Source organism: Mycena indigotica (genome assembly GCF_014461135.1).
Source record: "Mycena indigotica strain 171206Taipei chromosome Unknown Mind.scaff0012, whole genome shotgun sequence".
In the NCBI taxonomy this organism is placed as follows: Eukaryota; Fungi; Basidiomycota; class Agaricomycetes; order Agaricales; family Mycenaceae; genus Mycena; species Mycena indigotica.
The window spans coordinates 179,605-200,767 of NW_023503011.1; the positions used below are offsets into that span (position 1 = coordinate 179,605).

The window sequence follows — 21,163 nt, forward strand, 5'->3', positions numbered from 1 at the left end:
GTAGACTACGTAACATGAATGACGCTCTGGCTATAGATATCAACACTCCCACCTAGCCAGAGCTACCTCCGAAATAATGGGGATATGGTGTTAGCTCCCACCGAAACTAGCACACCCATGAAGCACTATCATGGCTTGGGCAAGTACCAAAGGGCCCAACACTAAATCCAAGCGAAATAAAAAGCTCCCACCGGATCCAACACGCCCACGAAGCAGTAACGTGGCCCGTGATCAATATGGTGAAAGGGGAAGGAGTCGAAAAACATCGGTCACATCTTGTCGCTGCCAAGGTTCTCTCAAATAACAACACGTGCGGCTGAAGACCGAACCGCGGCCTGGGTACTATCCATGCGGCGGTAGTACTCTTGCATCGCACCCTCCAGGACGTCTCTGAGGATCTCATCCTCGTCCTCATCAGCATCAACGTCGACACCGGTGGCAGCGGCAGCTCGTTCGGATCTTGGCCCATAGAGTTTCGGGCGGTACTGGGCGATGGATCGTAGAACCCAGTCACGTACAGCTTGCGGCATGTCAGAAAGGCAGAACTGCGCTCGATGGCCTTCACGACCGCAGCGGAAGCAGTCCTTGTCAGAACGCGGCGAGCACCAGTTGTAGCCATTGGCATGTGCTTCGACTGGGGCTTGGGTAGAAGGCGGGGAGGGGACTTGGACCGCAAAGGCACCGGGAATGACAGGCTCGCTCCTCTCGCTCTTGATGGCAGCCATGAAGTTGGGCTCTTCCAGTTTTATGGCATCGTGAGCGTCGGATCTGAGTTGAGCAGCGGCGCTGGCAAAAGTGGGTGGGGTGGCAAGCTTTGCGAGCTCCTTCTTTGTCGGGAGCATCAACGCGTCGAGGCGTACGAGAAGAATGGCGGTTTTGACATTGTCGGAGATGGCCATGCCCATGCCCTCCAAGCGTTTGCACAATTTGTCGATTTGCGCCGAGTACTGGCTGACGGGCTGACTGGTGTCGTGCACAATGCTGATGAGCTGGTCGAAGGTGACAAGGCGGTCGGAGAAGGTGAGGGAGATGAATGCTTGTCGAAGGGCATGCCAACGTTCGCGAGTGCCGCTCAGCTCCGAGATGTGGTGGCGGTAGTCGGGGTGTGTCTTCGTCAGCAGTAGGAAGCTGATTTCGTGGTCCAGACGCTGGTCAGCGGCGCCGAGGGCACCTTGGGTCCCAGCTTCGTCTGTAACCCAGGTAGCTCCCGCAGCGCGTGTGAACTCCTCAAAAATGGTGGCATGGGTGGCGAAGTTGTCGGGCTGAAGGTCTTTGATGTTCTCGATGGACGCGACGAGGTAGTATGGGAGGACCATGGTGCTGAAGACCTGCAATGAGTCTCGCGAGTCGATGGTGATGTTGGTCGAGGGTGAAAAAAGGTGACGTGGTACGACTGCGGGTCATAGCCGACGGAAAAGGCCGGGGCCCATAACCTGTTGAGCGCAGCGGGACGAGGCGTCGGCGCGAAGATGGGAAGGAAAGGCGCAGGGTGAACGAGGGGAGCGGAAGCTCAAGGTGGACAGGCCGTGAGGGGAAGAAGCAAGAAAAGGATGGTGATTAGGTAGACTACGTAACATGAATGACGCTCTGGCTATAGATATCAACAAGCCAAACCGCGGAGGTTTGCTGTCGAAGGCCGTCGTGCTGCTTCACAACCACCAACGCATCTTCTTCGTGCTGTTGCGGAGATAAAACAAAGGCCATGGGTGGATATGCCGTCAATGGCGGAGGACTTAAAAGCACTCGGTTAATGGAAGGAAGTAGGTGGCTGGCGAAATACGCACCCGAGAACAAGCAATATGCATGGCAGTCTTACAGATATGGGAAAAATGACGGGTCCTGAGACTGTCTGACAGAAATTGTTGCTGGAGGATGAGAATGCCGCGATATTGCGACCTGAAATCAAGTTGACAAAGAGCCTGCGAGGGAGAATAATATCAGCAACAACGTTGGTTAAAGGGAGCGACTTTTCGCGCACCAGTATTCACATCCATTTGTCTCCCGCTGCCCTCTCGAGAACTACCCGAAACCCCATCGCTGCACCGTTACTGTGTACCGACGTCGTGTCCGCCATTTGCTGGTAGCTCGTCGTTGTTGTACCCAGAAGGCATTACCGTCAGGTCGCCCGAGGGTAAAACCCTGGGTACTTGTCGCTATTCTCGGAGTGAGCCACATCTACAAACGAAGGTGGCGAAAAACGCACATTGCTCCGTTGCCAATTTAGAACTCATCCAGCCTCTCCTCTACTCAACTCCCAGCGGCGCATGTAATCGCTTTCCCTGGATGCCAGGTCAGCATAACGGAGAAGGGCGTGCGACGACATACACACAAAACTGCCCCACTTTCGCCTCCTCAGCCAAAAACGGTCTTCGCTCGGTCAGCCGTTGTCCCTTTGGCTTCAATCTTGGGTTGGAATGTGATGAGTATGCCGCGGACCGTTCCCTGAAATGGCCGAGGGAGGTGGGTAGAGAGGTGATGGTGATGGTCTAAGAGAAGATAAGCTCACGTTTGATCTCACTCTTTTCCAGCTTCTTCCATGACGCGTCTCCCTCCTGAGCTCCTCAAGTCCATTGTCGCTGCAATACCTAAAAACAATCTCCGAACGGTACAATCCTGCTGCCTTGCTGCGTCTGTCTTCCGCCCTGTATGCCAAAAGCGCTTATTCCGGCGCCTCTTCTTGGCCTCCCGGTTGATAATGGGAGATGTCGACGACCTAGAGCCCAACGAAGACGAATTCAGCCTTCCTCGGTGCTGGCGCACGTACTCTTCCATTATCGCGCTCTGGAGCAGGGCGCCTCGTCTTGCCGCATACACAAACTCCATTGTCCTTGCAATGGATAACTACTCGTCGACCACAAGGTCTAATTGGCGTGCCGAGCGCTCCGCGGTAGCAACCGTGCTTGCGCAGCTGACGGAGCTGCAGGAGGTCAAGATCTGGGACTATGGAGAGTACAAATGGGGGCGCCCATTCGCGGACAACGATATCGTCGAAATGCTGCTCCACAAATACTCCCACCCCCAGTGCAAACTGAAGCGGCTTGCAGCTTATTCACTACTCATGTCCCATCGGAGACGCTGCTGAAAATGCTAGCTGTGGCCGACTCCGTCAAGTACTTCGCGGTCGAGCCAGAGAACGACGACACATGGCTGGAGCCAACACCCATCGAAACAACGCCGCTTGTGACGCTAGTGGTGTCAGGATCTATGCTGGGCCCGAGCTTTCTTCATCATGTCAACCTCGCTCCTCACCTGAGCGCCCTTTCAAGCCTGACCCTGCACAGGGTAAGCAAACAAGAAGACCTGCATTATGTTTCCGTGCCGCAGACTCGCTGGAAACCCTCAAGCTAATATTCTACAGTATGTCCCTCCGCTCAGCCTTCCCTCAGGCTCCCAACTCACTTGTAAACTTGAAGATCCATTTGCGAGTACTGAAACACAGTTTGTGCTCCCAACGCACTTCCCGCGGCTTCGGCGACTCGACCTTCATCCGGGTCCGCTACTACCCGGCCATATAGAACACATACCGATCCCGATCATCAACATTCTCCAACCCCTTGCTGCACCACTGCTTACCGGCGTGACTTTACGCTTCTCGCTACCCTTCTCTACTGGTTGGCTCCTCCCGACCGATTATCCGTGGCCGACTCTGGCCAGCTTTGTCGACCTATACACCCTTGACCCCGTCTTCTTCACAGCGCTCGACGATGCCATCGCTGGACACCCGTCATTGAAATCCTTTGAGTATGCCTTCAACTGGTGTCATTCTTCAAGTTCCGTTTACCCTGCTCCGCGCTCACTGGCCGGCTGGCAGGACCCCCCGATGCAGTATGTCGACGTGCTGGCGACAAAGCTGGCCGACACGCTGCCAAAGACGGCAAAGTTGGGTGTTTTGAATATTGTGAGCAAGGAGGAGCGTCAGACCTCGCACCTTGAGGAGGTTTTTCAGTAGTCGTCGATGTAATAAGTACATAAGTATTATTGAATTATGCGTGCCCAACAAGACGAAGAATTGGGAGTATCAACCCAAGAAGTTGAAGACTCGGATCGGAACGTGATGATTGGATAAGCATCCATTTCTCTTCCGCTCTCCACGTCTGTGATATTGTTGTGAGATGAGCAACGAAGACAAAATCAATAGAGAACACACCATCTTCTTCATCCGGAGAAAGCTCTCTGCGTGCGCATGCGCTGGTCGTGGATATCTGTCAGCATTCTCGCCGCTAGCAAGCGACTGGGTGGGTAAGGGCTGGGGGGCGGTACATTGTAATCTTGACCTTCATGCTGCGTGCATGTCTCGGGGTTGTTTGGTCTGGCTAAATTGGAGGTGTGTTTGTATCTCAACTCCGATATATTCACGCACCTGATCTTAGTGCTTGCCGTTATAGGCCCGCTTTCCTGCGAGGCGTGAGAGCCTGGACTAGTTTGGGTTTGGATGGGAGTGGTTGGTTGGGAGCAAGAGCAAGGCCGTCGTCTGCTATAGGCGGAATTAGCGCTTATCTGGACGTCATAGTGATGTACACACCACTGGACGCTCTCCGCCCCATGGCCATTTCGCTCCTCGCAGCACCTACGACCTCCGCCTGCCCGCGCGCGTGCACAATATCGGGAATCGGGATGCTTCTGCTCGCTGTGAGTAGTGTCCCCCCGGAGCTGCTCGCCCGCGCCACGGAGGAGTTCAAGAACCGCGGCAGGCGGCTGTGGCTTTCGAGACGAGCGAAGGAAGGTGAAGGAGAGTTGTTGGCGCCAAGTGTGACGTGACAGCTGATTGTTGCTGAGGGCTGAACGGACGGACGAGTAGATGGCTCGGGGGCATAGAAAGGCTTCGTTCAGGAGATGAAAACGGCGCCAGATCTAGATGCATCTGGACAACATTTCCGAGAAGTTGCATTCGACCCTCTTTTCCTTCATTCTCCTGTCCATCGAGCATGACCAAGATTTGTGCAAGGGCCGGCTCCATTGTGCCAGCATTGTTATGACTTGACGACAATGCTTCCTTCAGCGAGTCCACGACCTGCTCTTCCCTCGCAATATGTTTCATTCGCAATGTACTAACTTCCCTTCGTCGTCCCACAGTTTCTCGGACCAGAGCGCCACCAGATTCATCCCGTGCCACTCGCAATCACTCATAATTGAGATGCAAGGGTCGATAACTGAACAGAGAGTGTAGAAGTAGTGGCAGTGTGTCTTTCTCGAAGAGCGTTGAGGGAGGAATGCAACGATTGTGTGGTTTGCTGGGTAAATTTCCTAAGCAATTGCAATTGTTCGTTAGTATTTATCCAAGTTACGAAACTGGGGAAAAGAGAAAGTAAGAAAACGCACATGTAGCACTCGACCATGCCCGCACTCAACCATGCCCGCACTCGACCATGCCCGCTGCACTTTTATCGTCTACTTTCGCTTGCTCTGCCTCGAATTTGGCCTTAGTCAATTCTTCCCCGAGTTCTACTGTGAGGGCACTGGCGGTGCCGAATCTGGCATTTGTCTCGTCCCGTTCTTTTTCGATGAGCAACATATTCAGCAGCTTGCATTGTTAAAGCGGACTTCAGCTCCGCTAACTGGGTCTTTTGCGACTTGATGGTCTCCTTGAGCTCAACCAGGGTGGTAGTGCTGTCTTGAAAAGTCTTGATGACCGCGTTTGTTGCAAGCGATGCTGTGCTTTTGCGGCCCTCAAGCGTCCTGACGAGGCCCGCATACTCCCGCACCACCAGATCGCTCAACCGCGCCTCCTATTTGGCGCTCTCCAGTTCCCGTTCCTGCGTGTTTGCCACCACCCGCCATTCTTCTCTGGCCCGAGCACGGGCAGCAATCGCATACGCTTCACTCGCAGCATGACCCGCCTCGCGAGCGGAGTTGGTCTGGGCAACAAGGGTTTGGATACGCAAAAATCGCCTCGCTGACAGCAAGCATGACTGTGACGGTCGTGGACGTAGGAAAGGAGGATGGAGTTGGTTGTATCAGGAAAAGAGACATGGCGGGGAGTATATGAAAAGTGTCTAAGGCATGGGTGAATGTGTTCCGATGGCACCGACCATGAAGGGTGTACTTTAAAGAAGGGAATAGCAAACCTGTGGAAGAGTTGTTAACGAAAGAATTGTGGTGATTCAACACGATACATACTGGCAGACCTTCATGATTTTATAGAGTGATAATGGGTGAATGAGCTAGATGCAACGTGCATCTCGACACCTCCGGCCCGGGTAGGCAAGAAGAATGAGATGTTTTTCAGTATTCAAACAAGATCCAGGGTGGTCTTGAAGAACAAACGCAGGCGGTGAGGATTTCGGCGTAGAATGCGAGGAGGAAATGATGGTGTAGGGTTTGTTGGGATGATGTCAGTCGAGCGAGTCAAGTGAATTGTGACTGTATGGCTGTAGCTGGTGTTGCTACGGCCTGATACGCGAATGGTGTGTGTCTAGACCTCGAGCAGGTCTGCTTCTCAAGAACGCTGTTCACGAATGACGATGGTGCACCGAAGAAAGTCTTCAAGCTTATAGAGCAGTCGCACGAGTCCGTTGTATGGATAGAACCGGTCAAACACCTGCTCGAGCTGTTCTCCTAGTGTACTAGTAGTTGCAAGACCATACTGGATGTTGAGTCCATGCGACGGCGAATGAGCCGGGGTCTGAGTCCAGTGCTTGATGTGATTTGTCTATAGATGATAATAATAAGAAAAAGCAGATCAGTCCAAGGATCAGTCGAAGAAAGAAGATTACCGTAGGTTGGACAGCCCTCCTCATTCACCACGGAGTCAAGCAGTGACATTGAGCAGGCCAGCAAGGGTATCCACATTTCCTATGACTGAGACTCCCTGCTCGACGATGCGTGGGCGTGACCCGAGTTGCAGGTGTGGGCGTACCGCGTGATTGTGAATCCACCATTGGTGCGGGTGCTGGCGGGGATGCGTCTGGAACAGGTCGTGCTGCACCTCTTTCCGGGGTCGGTGGAGCTTGATTTACAGTGCTTTCAGACGACGCTCTTGACTTGCTTGATGACCTGTGGAACAAGGAGGTCGCAACTTGAATGGAATACGCAGCAAAGCTTGTGAAACTGCCAGCCCTCATGCATCTCGCGCTCAACGGCACCGTCGACTGGGATGCAACACAGAATTTTCCGCAGATTTGCAGAAGCTTGCGGCCACAGAGCATCGTTTGCCAGATTATATAATCAGTGTTTCAAAACAGTGTAACACTGTCACATACGTGTTTCTGTCGTGAGCGAACTTGGCCTCCGCCAGTGGCAGTGATGGCCTACTCACGGATGATGACTTTGTCGCACGCCGGAGAGCTACAACTGCCCTCGACACCGAGCTCGAGGCTGACCACAGACCCAATGCATGGCCGCACTAGGGAATTCGAAAGAGCAACCCCGATACTGCGACCCGAAGACACGTGTCCCGTGACACACCACCGTTTCCCGCTCTAACCTGCCTGCCCATATGACTCTCTTGCCTGACTTGGGCCATTTGCGCGGCCACCAACGCCACGTGAATCTGCCGCAGCCGCCCAACAAGCCTCAAAATCCATCTCATGCTGGTGGATACACTAGCTACGATCTCCAGTGCTCAAAAGGCTCATTCTACATCGACCCAAATCGCCTCCAAAGTCGTCATTGGCCCTGAAAGCCGCTAACCAACCTTCTAAACAACACATCTAGCATAACTCATCAGTCTCGACTGTCTTGTCAAACTCGGACAGGCCAGCGAGGACCTATTTTGGGAGCAGCATTGGCTCCCAGTTCGCTTTATTGAGAACCACATCGAGTGAGTTGACTCCCATGTTGTAATGCACATTGACTCAAAGTCAGCGTTGTCACGGTCAAAGTTGGCAATGTGGCGCAAAATACGGCCATGACTCGGAGTCCATCCACGGAGTTCAGCTCTCATTGCGTAAGCTGATCGTCAGAGGCTGGAGGCTCTAAATATGATGCTAACTATGCTGTTTGTTAGCAGCATTATGGACACCAGCAAAAACAGCCCCACGACACCAGAATCGAAGGCCGATGGTTCTTACATGAGTCGAGGACGGCATCGAAGATCGTGACAAGGTTGGGCCTGGGGGAGGAAGTCGGTCAACGAGCACATTGAAGAAGACAGCTTACGCGATGGAGATGGATTCAGCACTAATGCATGGTTCTAGAACGTGGTAAGTCCAGCAAAAAATGCACACACTGCCACACAGCGTAAAACTCACCTTGTCCTTCGAGGCTGACGACAGTGCGCAACAATTTGGTATCAAGCGGGTGGGCAAGCGGGGGAAACTTCGCAGAACTTCTATTACCAGAGTAAGCACTTGCAAAGGCCTGGGAGGAGAATTACCAAACAACTCACCAGCACCGTTAGCGGATGTTGGACATGTCTGCCAGACAGGCGCACTAATGCAATGTGAGTCTGGGAATGTAGCCTACTGGACCACACTCATCTCAGAACAGCAACAAGCATCCCGCCTGTGATACCTAGCACAACGACAAACTGAATTGGAGTAAAGTAAGCAAGGAATGGACTGGGCAACAACAAAAACGAACCTTTCTTCAGCATAGGCCGACAAGAAATTTAAATGAGGCCGTGTGGGCTGTGGGTTGTCAACAGTGGTGAGGAAGACAGGAGATAGAGACGGCAGCACTTACCTTTTCGCAGATGCGCCGGCAGCAGCGCTCTTGCGCCCGGCTAGCGACGGCAAGCCTCGGAAGGAAGTCAGGGTCGGGAGTGGTTTGACCTGGAGGAACTGACCAGCACTGCTGATCCATTTTTCTCTTTCCCACTCCAGTGATTCCGTCGCTCTGTTTCTGCTTCATTCGGTTTCGGCGGGAGGCTTGTCAGCGTAGCTCCACGTTGAATAGGATGTTGTCGATCGCGGACCGGGACGTGACCAGCGCAAAGTTCGGGAGGCTGTGTGGACTCACTAGCATTAACTACATCTGACGGGGACACAACTGAAGGAGGAAGAGTTAATTTTGACTTGGAAGGCCGTTCTTTCGCTCACCGAAACTTCTGATAGGAGCAAGAAAGCGCCTTCCAAAGTTAGTGCGGCTACGAGTGTCAGTGTCAGCGAGACCGCACCAACGATTAGCAAGTCTGAGTGGTTGTACCCAGCTTGTTTAGCAAAAAGAATGCTGCTGATGGAGGAGATGCAAGCGACTCTGACTTCTTCAAGTTCAGCATGGTCGTGCCGTGCCGCACACGAACTATCAACTCGACTTTTCCATTGCCGCCACCATTGGCTCTCGATCCTCGTCTGTCGTCTCGCAGGAAAGCAGACAAGCACTAAGATCAGGTGCGTGAATGTAGCGGAGTTGAGATACAAACCCACCTTCAATTTAGCTCCAAACAACCCCGAGACACCCAAATTGCAGGATTGCGTGGGCCTAACCTGTCAAAGTAATCACGCAGTACGAAGGTTAATATTGCAACACTGGTTTTTTGCCCCTTTGCCCGCCCGCCCACATCCACAACGCAGGCGCGCGTCTCAGGCTCTCCAGGCCCCTAACTCGAGGTGGGCTTGCTACCCCGCCTACCACAACACCCCAAGCGCCTTGTTCCACCCAGTTGAACTGGTCCAGCCCAGTTCGCTCACTGGCGCAGAGCCACGAGTTTGTCTTTGTTGCTGGTCTCACAACAACATCACAGAACTCCCAAAGCCCATATGTCTAACTGGGATTTGTGGCCAAGAAGAGGGGCAAAGGCTGTGTATCACTATGCGGCGCAGAGGATGAGTATAAGTATCATACATGTGTAAAGCCTTAGCCTTTTGTATACATAGTGTATAATGGTACTTATGTGTAATTGCAATTTGCAACAAATTGGAGTGGATTAACATTGTGGTCCGACTGATTGCCTTGATAACCAATTTGTATGCCGGAAAAAATGACATCAGCAGGATCACAGATCCGAGGGCTACATTTTCTGAAAATTTTCTGTGACAGAAGATTAGAAATCTTCTGACCTGGAAAATTTCCAGAAGATTCTCAGAAGATTGATGGAAAATTCCAAATTTTCCGTGACAGAAAAATCCTCGGAAAATCTTCAGAAAAATTTCAAATTTTCTGTGAATTTTCTGGGGCGGAAAATACATTAATGTCCGTAGTGTAAGTAATTTAATTGTTGTTTTCCTAGTCCACTTTATTTTGGACAACTGTAGATCTAGATGTGGGAATATATTCTTCTTCTTCTTCTTCTAGATGATCTTGTTGAGTTCATCGGAGTCGAACGAGTGAAGCGGTGATAGCATTGCAGTGTCAAAGACTGCGCGATCACCCGGTCCACTTCACACACTGGAGGCCTTTATATACCGTCGCCATCAACTCAAAATGCTTTCTTTTCATGTTCCCCTGCCTTCTGGCGTCCTTTTCATTCGCACTCTCTTTCGCAATAAGCGCATCCGCCGCCTCCACCAAGCACACCTTTCGCTCCCAAACGGTTGCTGACGGCAGCTTGGCCTATGTTAAGAATTCGGGGATCTGCGAGACAACTTCTGGTGTTGGGCAAGTCTCGGGTTACATCAATCTCACGAAGAACGCGTCGTTGGTGAGCTATGCTCGCTAGTTGTCTGATCGACTTGGTTCAATTTCTTCCTTCAAGTGGTTTTGGTTCTTCGAAGCGCGATCATCACCGGATTCTGCCCCATTGACATTATGGTCTGGTTATTTTTTGACTCTCGGGTACTTGTGGCACACTGATCATAAAAAAAAACAGGTTGAATGGCGGTCCTGGTGCGTAGTCGCGTGAGGATTCTTGAAAAAAACTGGACAAGACAGGTTGTTCCGCATTACTGGGCCTTTTCCAAGGTAACTTTTATCGTTGACGCTTTCCTTCTTAAAAAACTGGGATAGAACATGGGCCATGCACCGTGAATGCTGATGGCAAGACGACCAGACTGAACCCGTATAGCTGGAACAACAGCAGTAACAGTACTGGCTCATCGCGCAATGTTGCTCGCCTCTGAACGTCTGTTTGAAGTGATTTATATCGACCAACCTTTTGGCGCTGGCTTTTCCACTGGCTCTGGTGTTGATGATACTGATGCCGCAGCTCGGACAATGTGGACGGCATTCCAGATCCTCTTCGAGAGTGACGAGTTCGCAGCATTCCGATCTCGAGAGTGTGTTGACTACCGTTTTTGGGTCTAGATGTGCTCATCTAGCAACGATGCTAGTTTAATATTTGCAACGGAAAGTTATGGTGCCCATTTCGGTCCTGTTTTCATCACGTACTTCAACGAACAAAACGCCTTGATCGACAATGGGAGTTTAGCTGGACACAAAGTCATCTTCAAGTCTTTGATGATTAACGAGTAAGGAAGTGGCTTCGTTGTTGCTTTGAGATTGACGGGCTAACAGCGGAAAACACGATCCGATCATCCAATACCAGTCGCTCCTGGACTTCGTTGCGGATGCTCCCGGATATGGGCAATTACAAACCACAAGCACGATCAACAGCATGTCGGCTGCTTGGTCAGGAACAGCCGGCTGTTTATCTCAACTGCAAGGCTGCTATGCTGGTGGGAAAGAACGAACAGACGACCAGATCTGCACAGCTGCAAATCAAGCTTGTGTGCGTTACTCTCTCATCTTCGTGGCTGTCCCCAGTTGACGAGTACTTGAGATGACCGGCTTGTTTTATCCCGCAATTCGTGGACGTGACTCGGATGACCTGCGTCAAACTTCCAACACATTGAGCCCCTTCCCACCAACATACTACAAGAATTTCCTCGGCCTTTTGGAAACCCGAGAGGCAATTGGGGCTGCTTCGAAATTCGATGCATGCAGCAATTCTGTTCAGTCGGCGTTCAACGCTTCGGGAGAGTTCGGCCGAACTGCATTGCCGCCGTTGGCTGCACTTGCAAATGCAAAATTCCCGATTCTGATTTGGGTCAGTTTGTCTAAAAAGATTCGTTGGAATTCACTTTCACTTCCTAGGTTGGCGACGCAGATATCAAGTGATTGACCCGCTTCCTTGAATAAACTGAGACGCTGAATGCCTTCAGAGCCAATTGGGTAGGGGTTCATAGGGCAATGGTGTCAATGAGCTGGTATGGCAACTTGACGCTCAACAATACTGCTCTGACCAACTGGACCATCGACGGGACAGTTGTTGCTCAGGTGAAAAGCGTTGACAATTTTACCTTCAGGTGGGTGGGGTTTTTGCATTTGAACGTCATGCTGACTCCCGCAGTCGTGTTTTTGGTGCTGGGCATAATCTTCCAGCCTTTGTTCCCAAAACTGCGCTCCAATTTTTCACCAGGGTCGTTCAGGATGTTTCAGGTGGGGAGAGTAACGGGTCGCGTCCTGGTTCTCAGCCTAGCGGGAAGAACGAAGCTATCCTTCATAGACCACATGCTTTCTGGTCCATGGCTTCGTTTTTACTGTTGCTCATGATATTCTGACGAAACATTGGCAATCAGACCTCAGAGGGGAGATTGCATTAGTTCAAGGTCTATAGTGATTATAATGAGAAAGGGTATTCTCCGTCAAACTGCTCTTTGTCAAGCACACGACCATGTTTCGAGATGAAAGCGGTTAGTTCCGCGTTGAGGTCTGTGCTAGATTAGATGGCGAAACAGTATTTGAAAAAGTCACAGACCGTCCAAGGTCATTTTCTGCGTGCATTGCATAGAATAGTGGTCCGAATGCTCATGTAGAATAGTCAAAGTTGGTGGAAGTGGGAGGCCTACTACTAGTAAAAAGCAAGACAGTAATTCACACAAAAGATACCTTGTTTGAGAATAAACACCATGATATCGCGACCGCGGAAGTTTCGTACAACTTCTTGGAAAGTCGGAGACAAAGGCTCTCTGAGGGAGCATCCGTTGGGTCCTGAGCATCGTTTTCAGAAACAATGCTACGAGATTGTAGGTCGCAAACCAATGAAATTGGGTCCTGGGGCCGGCTCTACGAAGCCGTTTTGAATCTTGAGGTCATAACTGAAGCGTTTGAGAGCGCGCTGGGTTTCGTAGTCGCGAAGAGTGACTTTTTTGCCTGATTGAACGCGAGCTAGTTCAACAGGGACATGATCATATCTTCCTATAAGAGGTTTTGACCCAGTCGGTTGCGAATACGCGCGTAAAAGGCAGGCTGGGGTACGTGTAGCCAAAGTAAAAGAATGTCGGGAGAGAGGAAGCATTGTGTTGCACGTGACCCTCTTCTTCTCGACCCCGAACCTTCAACTTGACATGCCACGGCGAAAAGCGACCCCACAACACTCTCCCGACATGCATTCCCCCTCCCCCCAGCTGCACCGCCAGCAAAGACATCGTCCGCAACCTTCCATCGAGAACGCTCGTGACAACCTCGGAATGTCACCTGAGGCCCGTTATGAGCATAATCTCAAGGTCCTCCGTCGCAGGGACCCCTCCATCATCTCTATCTTCGATCAGTTCACTCACGTCTGCGTCTACCACCATAATGGAGAGGGCTGGGAGAAGAATGGCTACGAAGGAAGCATGTTTCTCTATGAAAGGTATGTGGTCTCGCCATTCTCTGGGTTGTTTTTCGATGTATTTTGCAGAGACGCCTATCCGCCCTACGGGTTTTACATTCTCAATCGGATGGGGAAAGAGGATTATGTACAGCGTCTCCACCCAGAAGACAAAGCTAGCCCACTTGGCGCATATGCCATGATACGCACATTCCCTGAATTCACTGCGCGTCGGATTGCCAAAATAAACAGCCAATACGACCAAAACAATCTCCCCGACAAGTTTTCGCCGATCTATTTCCCTCCCGACCTCGACGCTGTAGACAAGGGTCCTTCACAAACGGTTTGTTTGTGGATGTTCCCCACCGATGCACGAGAGCCAATGCTTGATGTTATGAAGCGGCCCGTACCTCTTAATTCTCGTGTTTGTTTTGTGCTGACCTAATCCACAGACTACAGAGCTACGTGAGTAGGAATGTGCCCTACCCAGAACAGTACCGCTATGGACCCGGTCGACCTCCGCCACCGAATCCCCACCTTCGCACGTCTTCCCCGTCTCCGCCACCTCAACAAGGTGAGTGCATGAACGCCCGCGAATCCTCATCATTGATAACGTTGTTCACACAGAATCCAACTCCATAACTGGCCAACAGCAGTCAGCGCCACCACTGAGCGGGAGTCCATCTGAAATCGACAAATTGTTCTCAAAACTTACCCAACAATCCTCCACCAAGAATGCTACTTCCGTTGCCATGTCGCCTGCCCAGCCACGCACCAAAAGCATGCCAATTGTACCTTCGGTCAATGGTCATACCAATGGGGTACCCGGTCCCAGTCACACTCCAGCGACTGGGATTGCCCTTCTCGACTCTATCTTCGCCTCTGCAACCCCTTTCAAGTCTCCGTCCGTGACCAAACCACAAGTCCATTCTCCTACTCCTTCAATCGCACCCCAAGTGCTCAATCAGGACGTGATAACATCTCTTCTTGGTTTACCGCCATCCCGAGTCGGGTCCGCCGTCTCTCATGGTAGCTCGAGAGAAGGCGACAATGAATACGAAATCAATGGAAATCTGGGCTCCGATGGATTCAGCTCGTCGGAGTCAAGCACTGTTCTCGACCCAGAAGCAGAGTTTGACGAAGAACTGCAGGCAGCAGGCGCGAGCGCTGGAAGACCTCTTCTCAGTGCTTTAGCAACACGTGCAGAAGCTCGTCACGCTACTTCCAGTGGACCAGCACCAAACGGCCGTGTTCATGGCGACGTTACTCCTCGACCACCTTTACCTAGGCCGCTCGCGAATGGCCATACTGCAGTATCACCGCCGATGTCTAACAGGGAAGGATCTCATTCAACTATCCGGCCAGCTCCTCCGTCTTCCGAACCCTGGACGCCAGTCGATGATCGTTTGGATAGTGATATTGAGGATGGAGAGATAGTAGAGCTGGATTTTGCTGATACGAGCGCACTAAGTGATCCAGCTGCGTTCAGAGAGGCTCAACAACGGTCGCGGCGAGAGCATGGAGTTTCACCGGGTCCCGTGATTGCCAATGGTACTGGAACCCGCCGTGGAAAAGGCCGGAAGAAAGGAAAGAGGGAACGCGCTGCGGAACGAGCACTTGAGAATGCACGATTGGCTCAAATTATCGATCCAGACAGGCTCGGTGACGGCCCTTCATCGAGATCGGTGTCGGCAAGCCCAGACCCAATGGCCGCGCATGTCGAAATGGAGACCCCAACAGCGTCACAAGCACCTCTCCTGCCAAATTTGAACTCAAGACTCTCCGTACAGTCGTTGTTCACTGGAGCACCAATCAAAAGCGCAACAGCATCACCGACGAGTTCTCCTGTTCGCCCCATCGACCCCGCCATTGCTCGAGCGTCTATTATATCGACTGTGTCTGTGTCTGCGCCGGCGCAGAGTTTACCCCCACGGATGGAGCGAAATGAATTTGTGAGGGAGGTTTTGACACTGATTCATGTATGGACTTTATTATTTTCCGCTTTGTTCAACGTACTGACCTGTCTGACTAGACGGACTCCAAGTTTGTCGACGCTCTATGGCACGACTATCTTGCTCGGTCATATTAAACCACCTCCCAGTTAATTGCTTTGCTTTTTGCTTTGAGTTTCTCAGCGACCCCGCTCCTTACATAACAACTATTTGCTATCTCACACTGTATCAACACACTCGTTATAGCAGCTCCTGTAGCATCCACTTAGCAACATAACCTATCGCTTGCGTTCCGTCCAGCGCACCTCTCAAAGTGCATATACTGTTTCAGCACTAGTACTGTTCAGAGTAAATCAGGAATACTTCGCCAGAGAAGAACAACACACCGAAGACTGGACTCAGAATACTGTGAGCGCGACTCCGCGGTCTCTGTCTTGGGAAACCCGTATGTATTTGTCAACGATTGGACTGTCGAAGAGCGCATCGGCGTCGACTGCATCCAATGAAGCGGCTCGTAGAAACGTGATCGTGTGGTTAACTCCGATGGCATGTTGTCAATGGTTTCCGACCGCGCAGTTGGGCCCGTGGTTGGCCAGTCATCCATATCAGGCTGAGTCGGAGGCGGATCCGAGTCCAGCTGCTGGCGCCGTTTTGTGTGACGGCGAAGGTAAAGGACGTATCCAGATACGACTAGTAACATCAGAACAAGGACGCTGGGCACAGCAATGAGGACGGCTACAGGCACGGATTTGCCATTTGAGGTGGCACTGTCAAAAGAGGTTATTCGGCCTCTCTTTCGATTGGAAACATACATGGGTGCGATTGATGTGGATGTGCTGTTATTCAATTATTAGCTGTTGGTGGTGGTGGAAGAGAGAAAATGCCACTCACGGAGTTGTGGTCGTTATGCTGGTGCTATCTCGAGTAGTCGTGCTGGTAATTACTGAGAGGGCAGAATCTTGACTCGGAGATTTGTTGCTTCCATCAACGATGAGATACTCGAGCGGATTCAAGTCTGAATCGTTATGAACAGTGAATCTCAAGGTGTGGTTATCTCCAGCGAGGCCCGTGGCAAAGAACAGTACTTGACTGTTGGCGGAATGAGATGCATTCAGGTGCGCTGACATCTCTGCACTGAGATTGCTGCTCCGACCATCGATCGCGACGGTGAAGTTGATAGGTCTGTTATCTTGCTGACGGTTACTATTCCCAAGTAGCGCAATCCGGTCGCCCTAGAATGGTATGCGATGAAATTCACGGAATTGAGCGCAGGCAAACCGTGAAGTTCAATATCGATGGCTGTGAACCGTTGCGATAGAGTATATCCTGATAACTAGAAGGATTTATTGAGTGTCAGAAAAGTTACTGATACCACTCACGGGTGGTGAAATGCCGACTTCACTGGAATACAGGCCGACTGCGAGGACTTGGCCCTCATCGTAAGATTGAACTACAGCTAATCAAAAAAAAAAACCATCAAGGATAATGTGACCTACGTGTAGAAGTACCAAGGAAGAGGAACCCGTGTACACGGTAAAGTTGGAAGTGGAGTTCCAACTGTAAAAGACGCCCTCCTTTTGATCACATCGGGTGTCCTGCATAGTGTCATTTTCAGTAAATACTGGATGGAAGCTAGGGAGCAAAAAATTAACGAGTGAAGAGCAGGAATTTATCTGGTGGAAAGCGTACTGGATGTCTAATGGTGGGGGTCTTCTTATACAAACACCGGCTGAGACAACCTCGTAGGGATTTTGTACGTTGAGTGTTGCTGTACAATTTGCGCCATGACAGGAGGACACGAATTCATTGTTCGGTTGGCCAGTACTTCGAACGAGGTTGAGAGGAGAACCGAAACAAGCTAAAGCGCACTTGTTATCCCGCTTTAAGTGCCATGGCCCATGATAGTCGATTAAAGGGCTGGGGGGCTGTACGTGGAACGACCAGGAGGACATGCTCGAGGAAAATAAAGGGTGATGTCTAGCACCGTCGAAGTATTAGAAAGTGTGAGAGGGGAGAGCCACCAGATCGTCGCGCTGCAAGGACTGGTATATCAAGCCATCGAGCGGGAGACTATCTTTGTCTCGGATACATCTTGAATCATGCCTAGCACTTGGACAGATGGCCAAACTTATGGCGGTAGCATAGTGCGTAGATAGCACAGAAGCTTGGGGCATGCCTCAGGGTAGTGTCGGTTGGGAGCAAGCGAAGGACGGCCCGTGATCCGCCATCACCACATATATATAGCCTTGGTCACGTCAACTTTTTTCTTATGTCCAACGACCGTTTGCCCCCCACCTCATCGGCCAACCTGCGCAGAGGTGGGGCTTCCTTATACGCTGTCGGAGAGTGATACGGGCTCCGCCTTCGCTAGCATTCGCTAGGCATCTTGCATGTCGATGATGGATTTCTAGATAGTAGTGTGAGCCACAAACCTGTAGTACGAGAATGGATTTGTTTTGCTTGATTCCGGTGGTGGAAAGAGACGAAAAGGAATGAAGCATATAATTTTTTGTTATATGTTGGATGCAAGGGAGGAATACTACATTCGACTAGGCAGCCTTGCCAGCCTCCTTGGCCTCTGCCGCTGCAGCCACCGCTGGGTTCACTTTCTTTCCGTCCTTCCATCGGACACGCGGGGGTGGTGCACGGTTGCGACGACCTTCCCGGGAACGGACACGTACGACTAGCAAGTTGGTTAGTTGGGTCAAAGGACAGACAAGATAATAGCGCACCGTGCAAATGGATAGCACACCCAACACAGTAGACAATTTTGTTGTACAGCTTGGGGATCGCGTATTCTTTGGTCAAATGAGATAAGGAGAAATGGGTAGAAAAAGTCATCACCCACCTTGGTATACGCTGGCCTCGCTGATATCTCTGACAGCAGCACTTTCGATCATGTTGCGAACGGTGAAGCGTTTTACAGCCTTGTCCTTGGGGACACACCGCGAGCAGTTGGTGCATCGCAGGAATACGACGTGGCCACGGCCCTTCTTGTTGCGTCCGCCATTTCTTCTTTTTTTGGTCTGCAGTACAGATGAGTGAGTACGACGAGCAATACGAATACGAGCGACGCACCATGGTGTCTTGAAGAGGTAGAGTGTGACTGACCAGACGTGACGCTTCAGATTGATGGCGTCTCGTGATGCGTACGTAAGTCAATAAGCTGCTAAATCTGGACACAATGGAACAAAGTCCGTCTTTGTTCTCTTTGTCCTCCACTCATCGTGGCCGCCCATAAAAGGCGGCAGCATGGGCTTGACTTCATCACCTCTCCCTCACGACACGACCCAAACCCTCTGAGCCCGGAGCTCCTTCACGCCATACTTAAAGTCCTTGACGATCTTTCCACTTGAGGCCTACGATGTTCACTCTTACACTCTCTACGCTCGCTCTCCTCTCAACTCTTACCCTTGCGGTCCCCGTTCCCCGTGCTGACAAGCTCGACACCGCCTCCCTCCTCAAGAACGGACGCGAGGCACAGAATCTCAATGCCCAGTTCAAGAACCTCACTGCGTCAGACGCCTGCACCAGTCAGTCCTCAACCTTCATTCTTTCTTCAAACTAATGCATTCAATCAGCTGGCCAAAATGCATGCGTCAACAATAATCTCGCCAAATGTGTTGATTCCAAGTGGGAATTGACAATTTGCGCCGACTCATTGGCGTGTTTTGCTGTCCCTTCTCTAACGGTCGTTGGTGTCGTGAGTAATCAACCATCATCATATTGGAAGCTCAAGTTCCCCAGAATGTTACATGCACGTCTGAACGCAATGCGTTGTCTGCGATCAAGACCACTGGCGCCTCCAATGAGATCGCGCTGGCTAATACGGATTCCTCTCAGGGAGATGATGATGACAACGACAACTCTGACGAGGACTCTTGCGACTCTGACGATCCCGATGACTCTGAATCGAGCGGAGAGGACGACGGGGACTCGTGCGAGGCTGGTGACTCTGACGATGGTACTGGTGTCGCTGAAAAGACCAAGACCGTAACAGTTACGGTCTTGCCTTCTACCCAAACCACGGTCTTGCCTTCTGCCCAAACCACCATCGTTTCCCCACAGGAGGCTTCCTCCATTCTCTCGAGCCTTATCCAGGCTGGCGCCAGTGTTTCTACCGTCAGCAATGGATCTATTCCATCCCAATCATCCAGCTCCCGCACTATCATCCAACTCACGGAGCCCTCTTCACCCACACCCACACCCTCCAGTGGCAACAATGCAGCTGCCGCCGCTGACAAACCTGTGCTCACATTCGTATCCAACTCTCCAGAGCCAACGCCCGCTTTCAGCTTTGGTGACTTTTGATAATTAGACTTTTCTCACGAGACACTGTACTTTACGCCCTCTTTTAGTTGTCACCGATGTAGCGATTAGTTTACTCGTTTGCTGTATTTTTCTGTAATAGCAATAACTGGCTCAACGGCTATCAAATTGCACTGCCGCAGTTTACAATGAGCAATTCCTCCATCTGTCCATTCTCCCCCCTCCCCAAATGTCCACAACATCAAGCTCCTCGCCTGTGGGCGAGTATTCCACAGTACTGAATATCCTCGGGCTAATTTTATGGCTAGACTTCAGTTTGTTTGGCGGAGCAGAGTCTTTGAGTGAAGGAAAACGGTCTCCTCGTTCACCACGTAGGACAACAGTCCACAGCCCAACCCAACAAGACGACGGCGTGTCTTATGGCGGCCCTCCGCAGAATCCGTCCGACTTTCTTTGGTTGATGACAGAAGAACCCCATCGCTCACGTCGTATGGAAATTCTCAAGTCCCATCCAGAGGTATGTCTCCATTTACTTTCCACGCCGTTCCTCTCAATTCTTTTTGCGAAGGTCACGAAGCTCATGGGCCACGAACCGCTCACCAAGTATATCGTCTTTGGCGTTGTTTCGCTCCAGGTCTATCTCGCAATTGCACTTCGCTTTACCCACCCGACCTCCCCGATATTCCTACTTTGTGCCTACGCTATTGGTGGGACCGCCAACCACAACCTTTTCTTGGCAATTCATGAGATCACCCACAACCTCGCCTTCAAGGGCATCGTTCCCAACAAATTGCTCGCGATCTTCGCCAACCTCCCCATCGGCATTCCATACTCTGTCATGTTCAAGGGCTACCACATCGAACACCACAAATTCATGGGTCAAGACACAATTGACACAGACCTGCCTACCAACCTGGAACTTCTGTTGCTCAACAATGTACTCGGGAAAGTCTTCTTCGCGTGAGTCGTTGTTTCCAACGCTGTGTTCACCGACTTGACGTGTTCTAGGACCTTCCAGATCCTCTTTTACGCCCTCCGGCCTGGGTTCGTCCGTTCACAACGGCTGGGTCGTTGGCATTTGCTCAACTTCATCATCCAACTTGTTTTCAACTACCTATTGGTCAGCACATTCGGTTGGCGCCCTCTCGTATACCTCGTGATGAGCAGCTTCTTTGCTGGGAGTTTACACCCCTGTGCTGGCCACTTCATTGCCGAGCATTACCTTTGGGACGGTCTGGAGCAAGAGACTTTCAGCTATTACGGGCCGCTCAACGTCCTTGCCTATAACGTCGGATATCACAACGAACATCACGACTTTCCCTCAATCCCATGGACTCGTCTGCCGACTTTGCGCGCAATGGTGCCTGAAGTTTACGACACCCTTCCATCACACCCATCCTGGCCCATGGTTATCGTCAACTTCATTCGCGACAAAGAGGTCGGCATTTTTGCGCGAGCAAAACGCCTTTCCAAAGTAGCAGCAGCGAATAAGCAAGAGGGGGATTCTGACACGGACAAATCCGATTAGATGCCA

General features: G+C 51.3%; 7 protein-coding genes across 7 annotated transcripts; 3 read left to right on the forward strand and 4 right to left on the reverse strand.

The window, feature by feature from the left end:
- Nucleotides 1-296: 296 nt before the first annotated feature.
- MIND_01211500 (CCHC-type domain-containing protein) lies at nucleotides 297-1,316 on the reverse strand (the record flags this gene model as incomplete). Its single annotated transcript, XM_037368621.1, has 1 exon — nucleotides 297-1,316. One exon carries the CDS (start codon nucleotides 1,314-1,316, stop codon nucleotides 297-299), a length of 1,020 nt encoding a protein of 339 aa, XP_037214589.1.
- An 8,954-nt stretch (nucleotides 1,317-10,270) lies between these two features.
- Nucleotides 10,271-12,377, forward strand: MIND_01211600 (Alpha/beta-hydrolase; the record flags this gene model as incomplete). The annotated part of the gene is made up of 12 exons (XM_037368622.1): nucleotides 10,271-10,519; nucleotides 10,574-10,629; nucleotides 10,688-10,704; nucleotides 10,750-10,779; nucleotides 10,825-10,902; nucleotides 10,952-11,093; nucleotides 11,148-11,285; nucleotides 11,332-11,545; nucleotides 11,597-11,863; nucleotides 11,911-11,930; nucleotides 11,979-12,122; nucleotides 12,167-12,377. Exons 1-12 carry the CDS (start codon nucleotides 10,316-10,318, stop codon nucleotides 12,375-12,377), a joined length of 1,521 nt encoding a protein of 506 aa, XP_037214590.1. The 5' UTR covers nucleotides 10,271-10,315.
- Nucleotides 12,378-12,436: 59 nt separating this feature from the next.
- Nucleotides 12,437-13,114, reverse strand: MIND_01211700 (uncharacterized protein; the record flags this gene model as incomplete). The annotated part of the gene is made up of 4 exons (XM_037368623.1): nucleotides 12,437-12,528; nucleotides 12,575-12,661; nucleotides 12,706-12,807; nucleotides 12,856-13,114. 4 exons carry the CDS (start codon nucleotides 13,112-13,114, stop codon nucleotides 12,437-12,439), a joined length of 540 nt encoding a protein of 179 aa, XP_037214591.1.
- An 88-nt stretch (nucleotides 13,115-13,202) lies between these two features.
- Nucleotides 13,203-15,497, forward strand: MIND_01211800 (uncharacterized protein; the record flags this gene model as incomplete). The annotated part of the gene is made up of 5 exons (XM_037368624.1): nucleotides 13,203-13,450; nucleotides 13,499-13,810; nucleotides 13,861-13,982; nucleotides 14,036-15,387; nucleotides 15,441-15,497. 5 exons carry the CDS (start codon nucleotides 13,203-13,205, stop codon nucleotides 15,495-15,497), a joined length of 2,091 nt encoding a protein of 696 aa, XP_037214592.1.
- A 171-nt stretch (nucleotides 15,498-15,668) lies between these two features.
- On the reverse strand, nucleotides 15,669-17,312 carry MIND_01211900 (uncharacterized protein; the record flags this gene model as incomplete). The annotated part of the gene is made up of 9 exons (XM_037368625.1): nucleotides 15,669-15,699; nucleotides 15,747-16,127; nucleotides 16,173-16,196; nucleotides 16,252-16,592; nucleotides 16,639-16,693; nucleotides 16,740-16,810; nucleotides 16,857-16,992; nucleotides 17,050-17,184; nucleotides 17,230-17,312. 9 exons carry the CDS (start codon nucleotides 17,310-17,312, stop codon nucleotides 15,669-15,671), a joined length of 1,257 nt encoding a protein of 418 aa, XP_037214593.1.
- A 597-nt stretch (nucleotides 17,313-17,909) lies between these two features.
- MIND_01212000 (40S ribosomal protein S26) lies at nucleotides 17,910-18,441 on the reverse strand (the record flags this gene model as incomplete). Its single annotated transcript, XM_037368626.1, has 4 exons — nucleotides 17,910-18,043; nucleotides 18,093-18,158; nucleotides 18,209-18,386; nucleotides 18,439-18,441. 4 exons carry the CDS (start codon nucleotides 18,439-18,441, stop codon nucleotides 17,910-17,912), a joined length of 381 nt encoding a protein of 126 aa, XP_037214594.1.
- A 1,417-nt stretch (nucleotides 18,442-19,858) lies between these two features.
- Nucleotides 19,859-21,157, forward strand: MIND_01212100 (Sphingolipid delta(4)-desaturase; the record flags this gene model as incomplete). Its single annotated transcript, XM_037368627.1, has 4 exons — nucleotides 19,859-19,889; nucleotides 19,938-20,146; nucleotides 20,198-20,589; nucleotides 20,638-21,157. The coding sequence occupies 4 exons, from the start codon at nucleotides 19,859-19,861 to the stop codon at nucleotides 21,155-21,157; spliced, it is 1,152 nt and encodes a 383-aa protein (XP_037214595.1).
- Nucleotides 21,158-21,163: the final 6 nt, after the last annotated feature.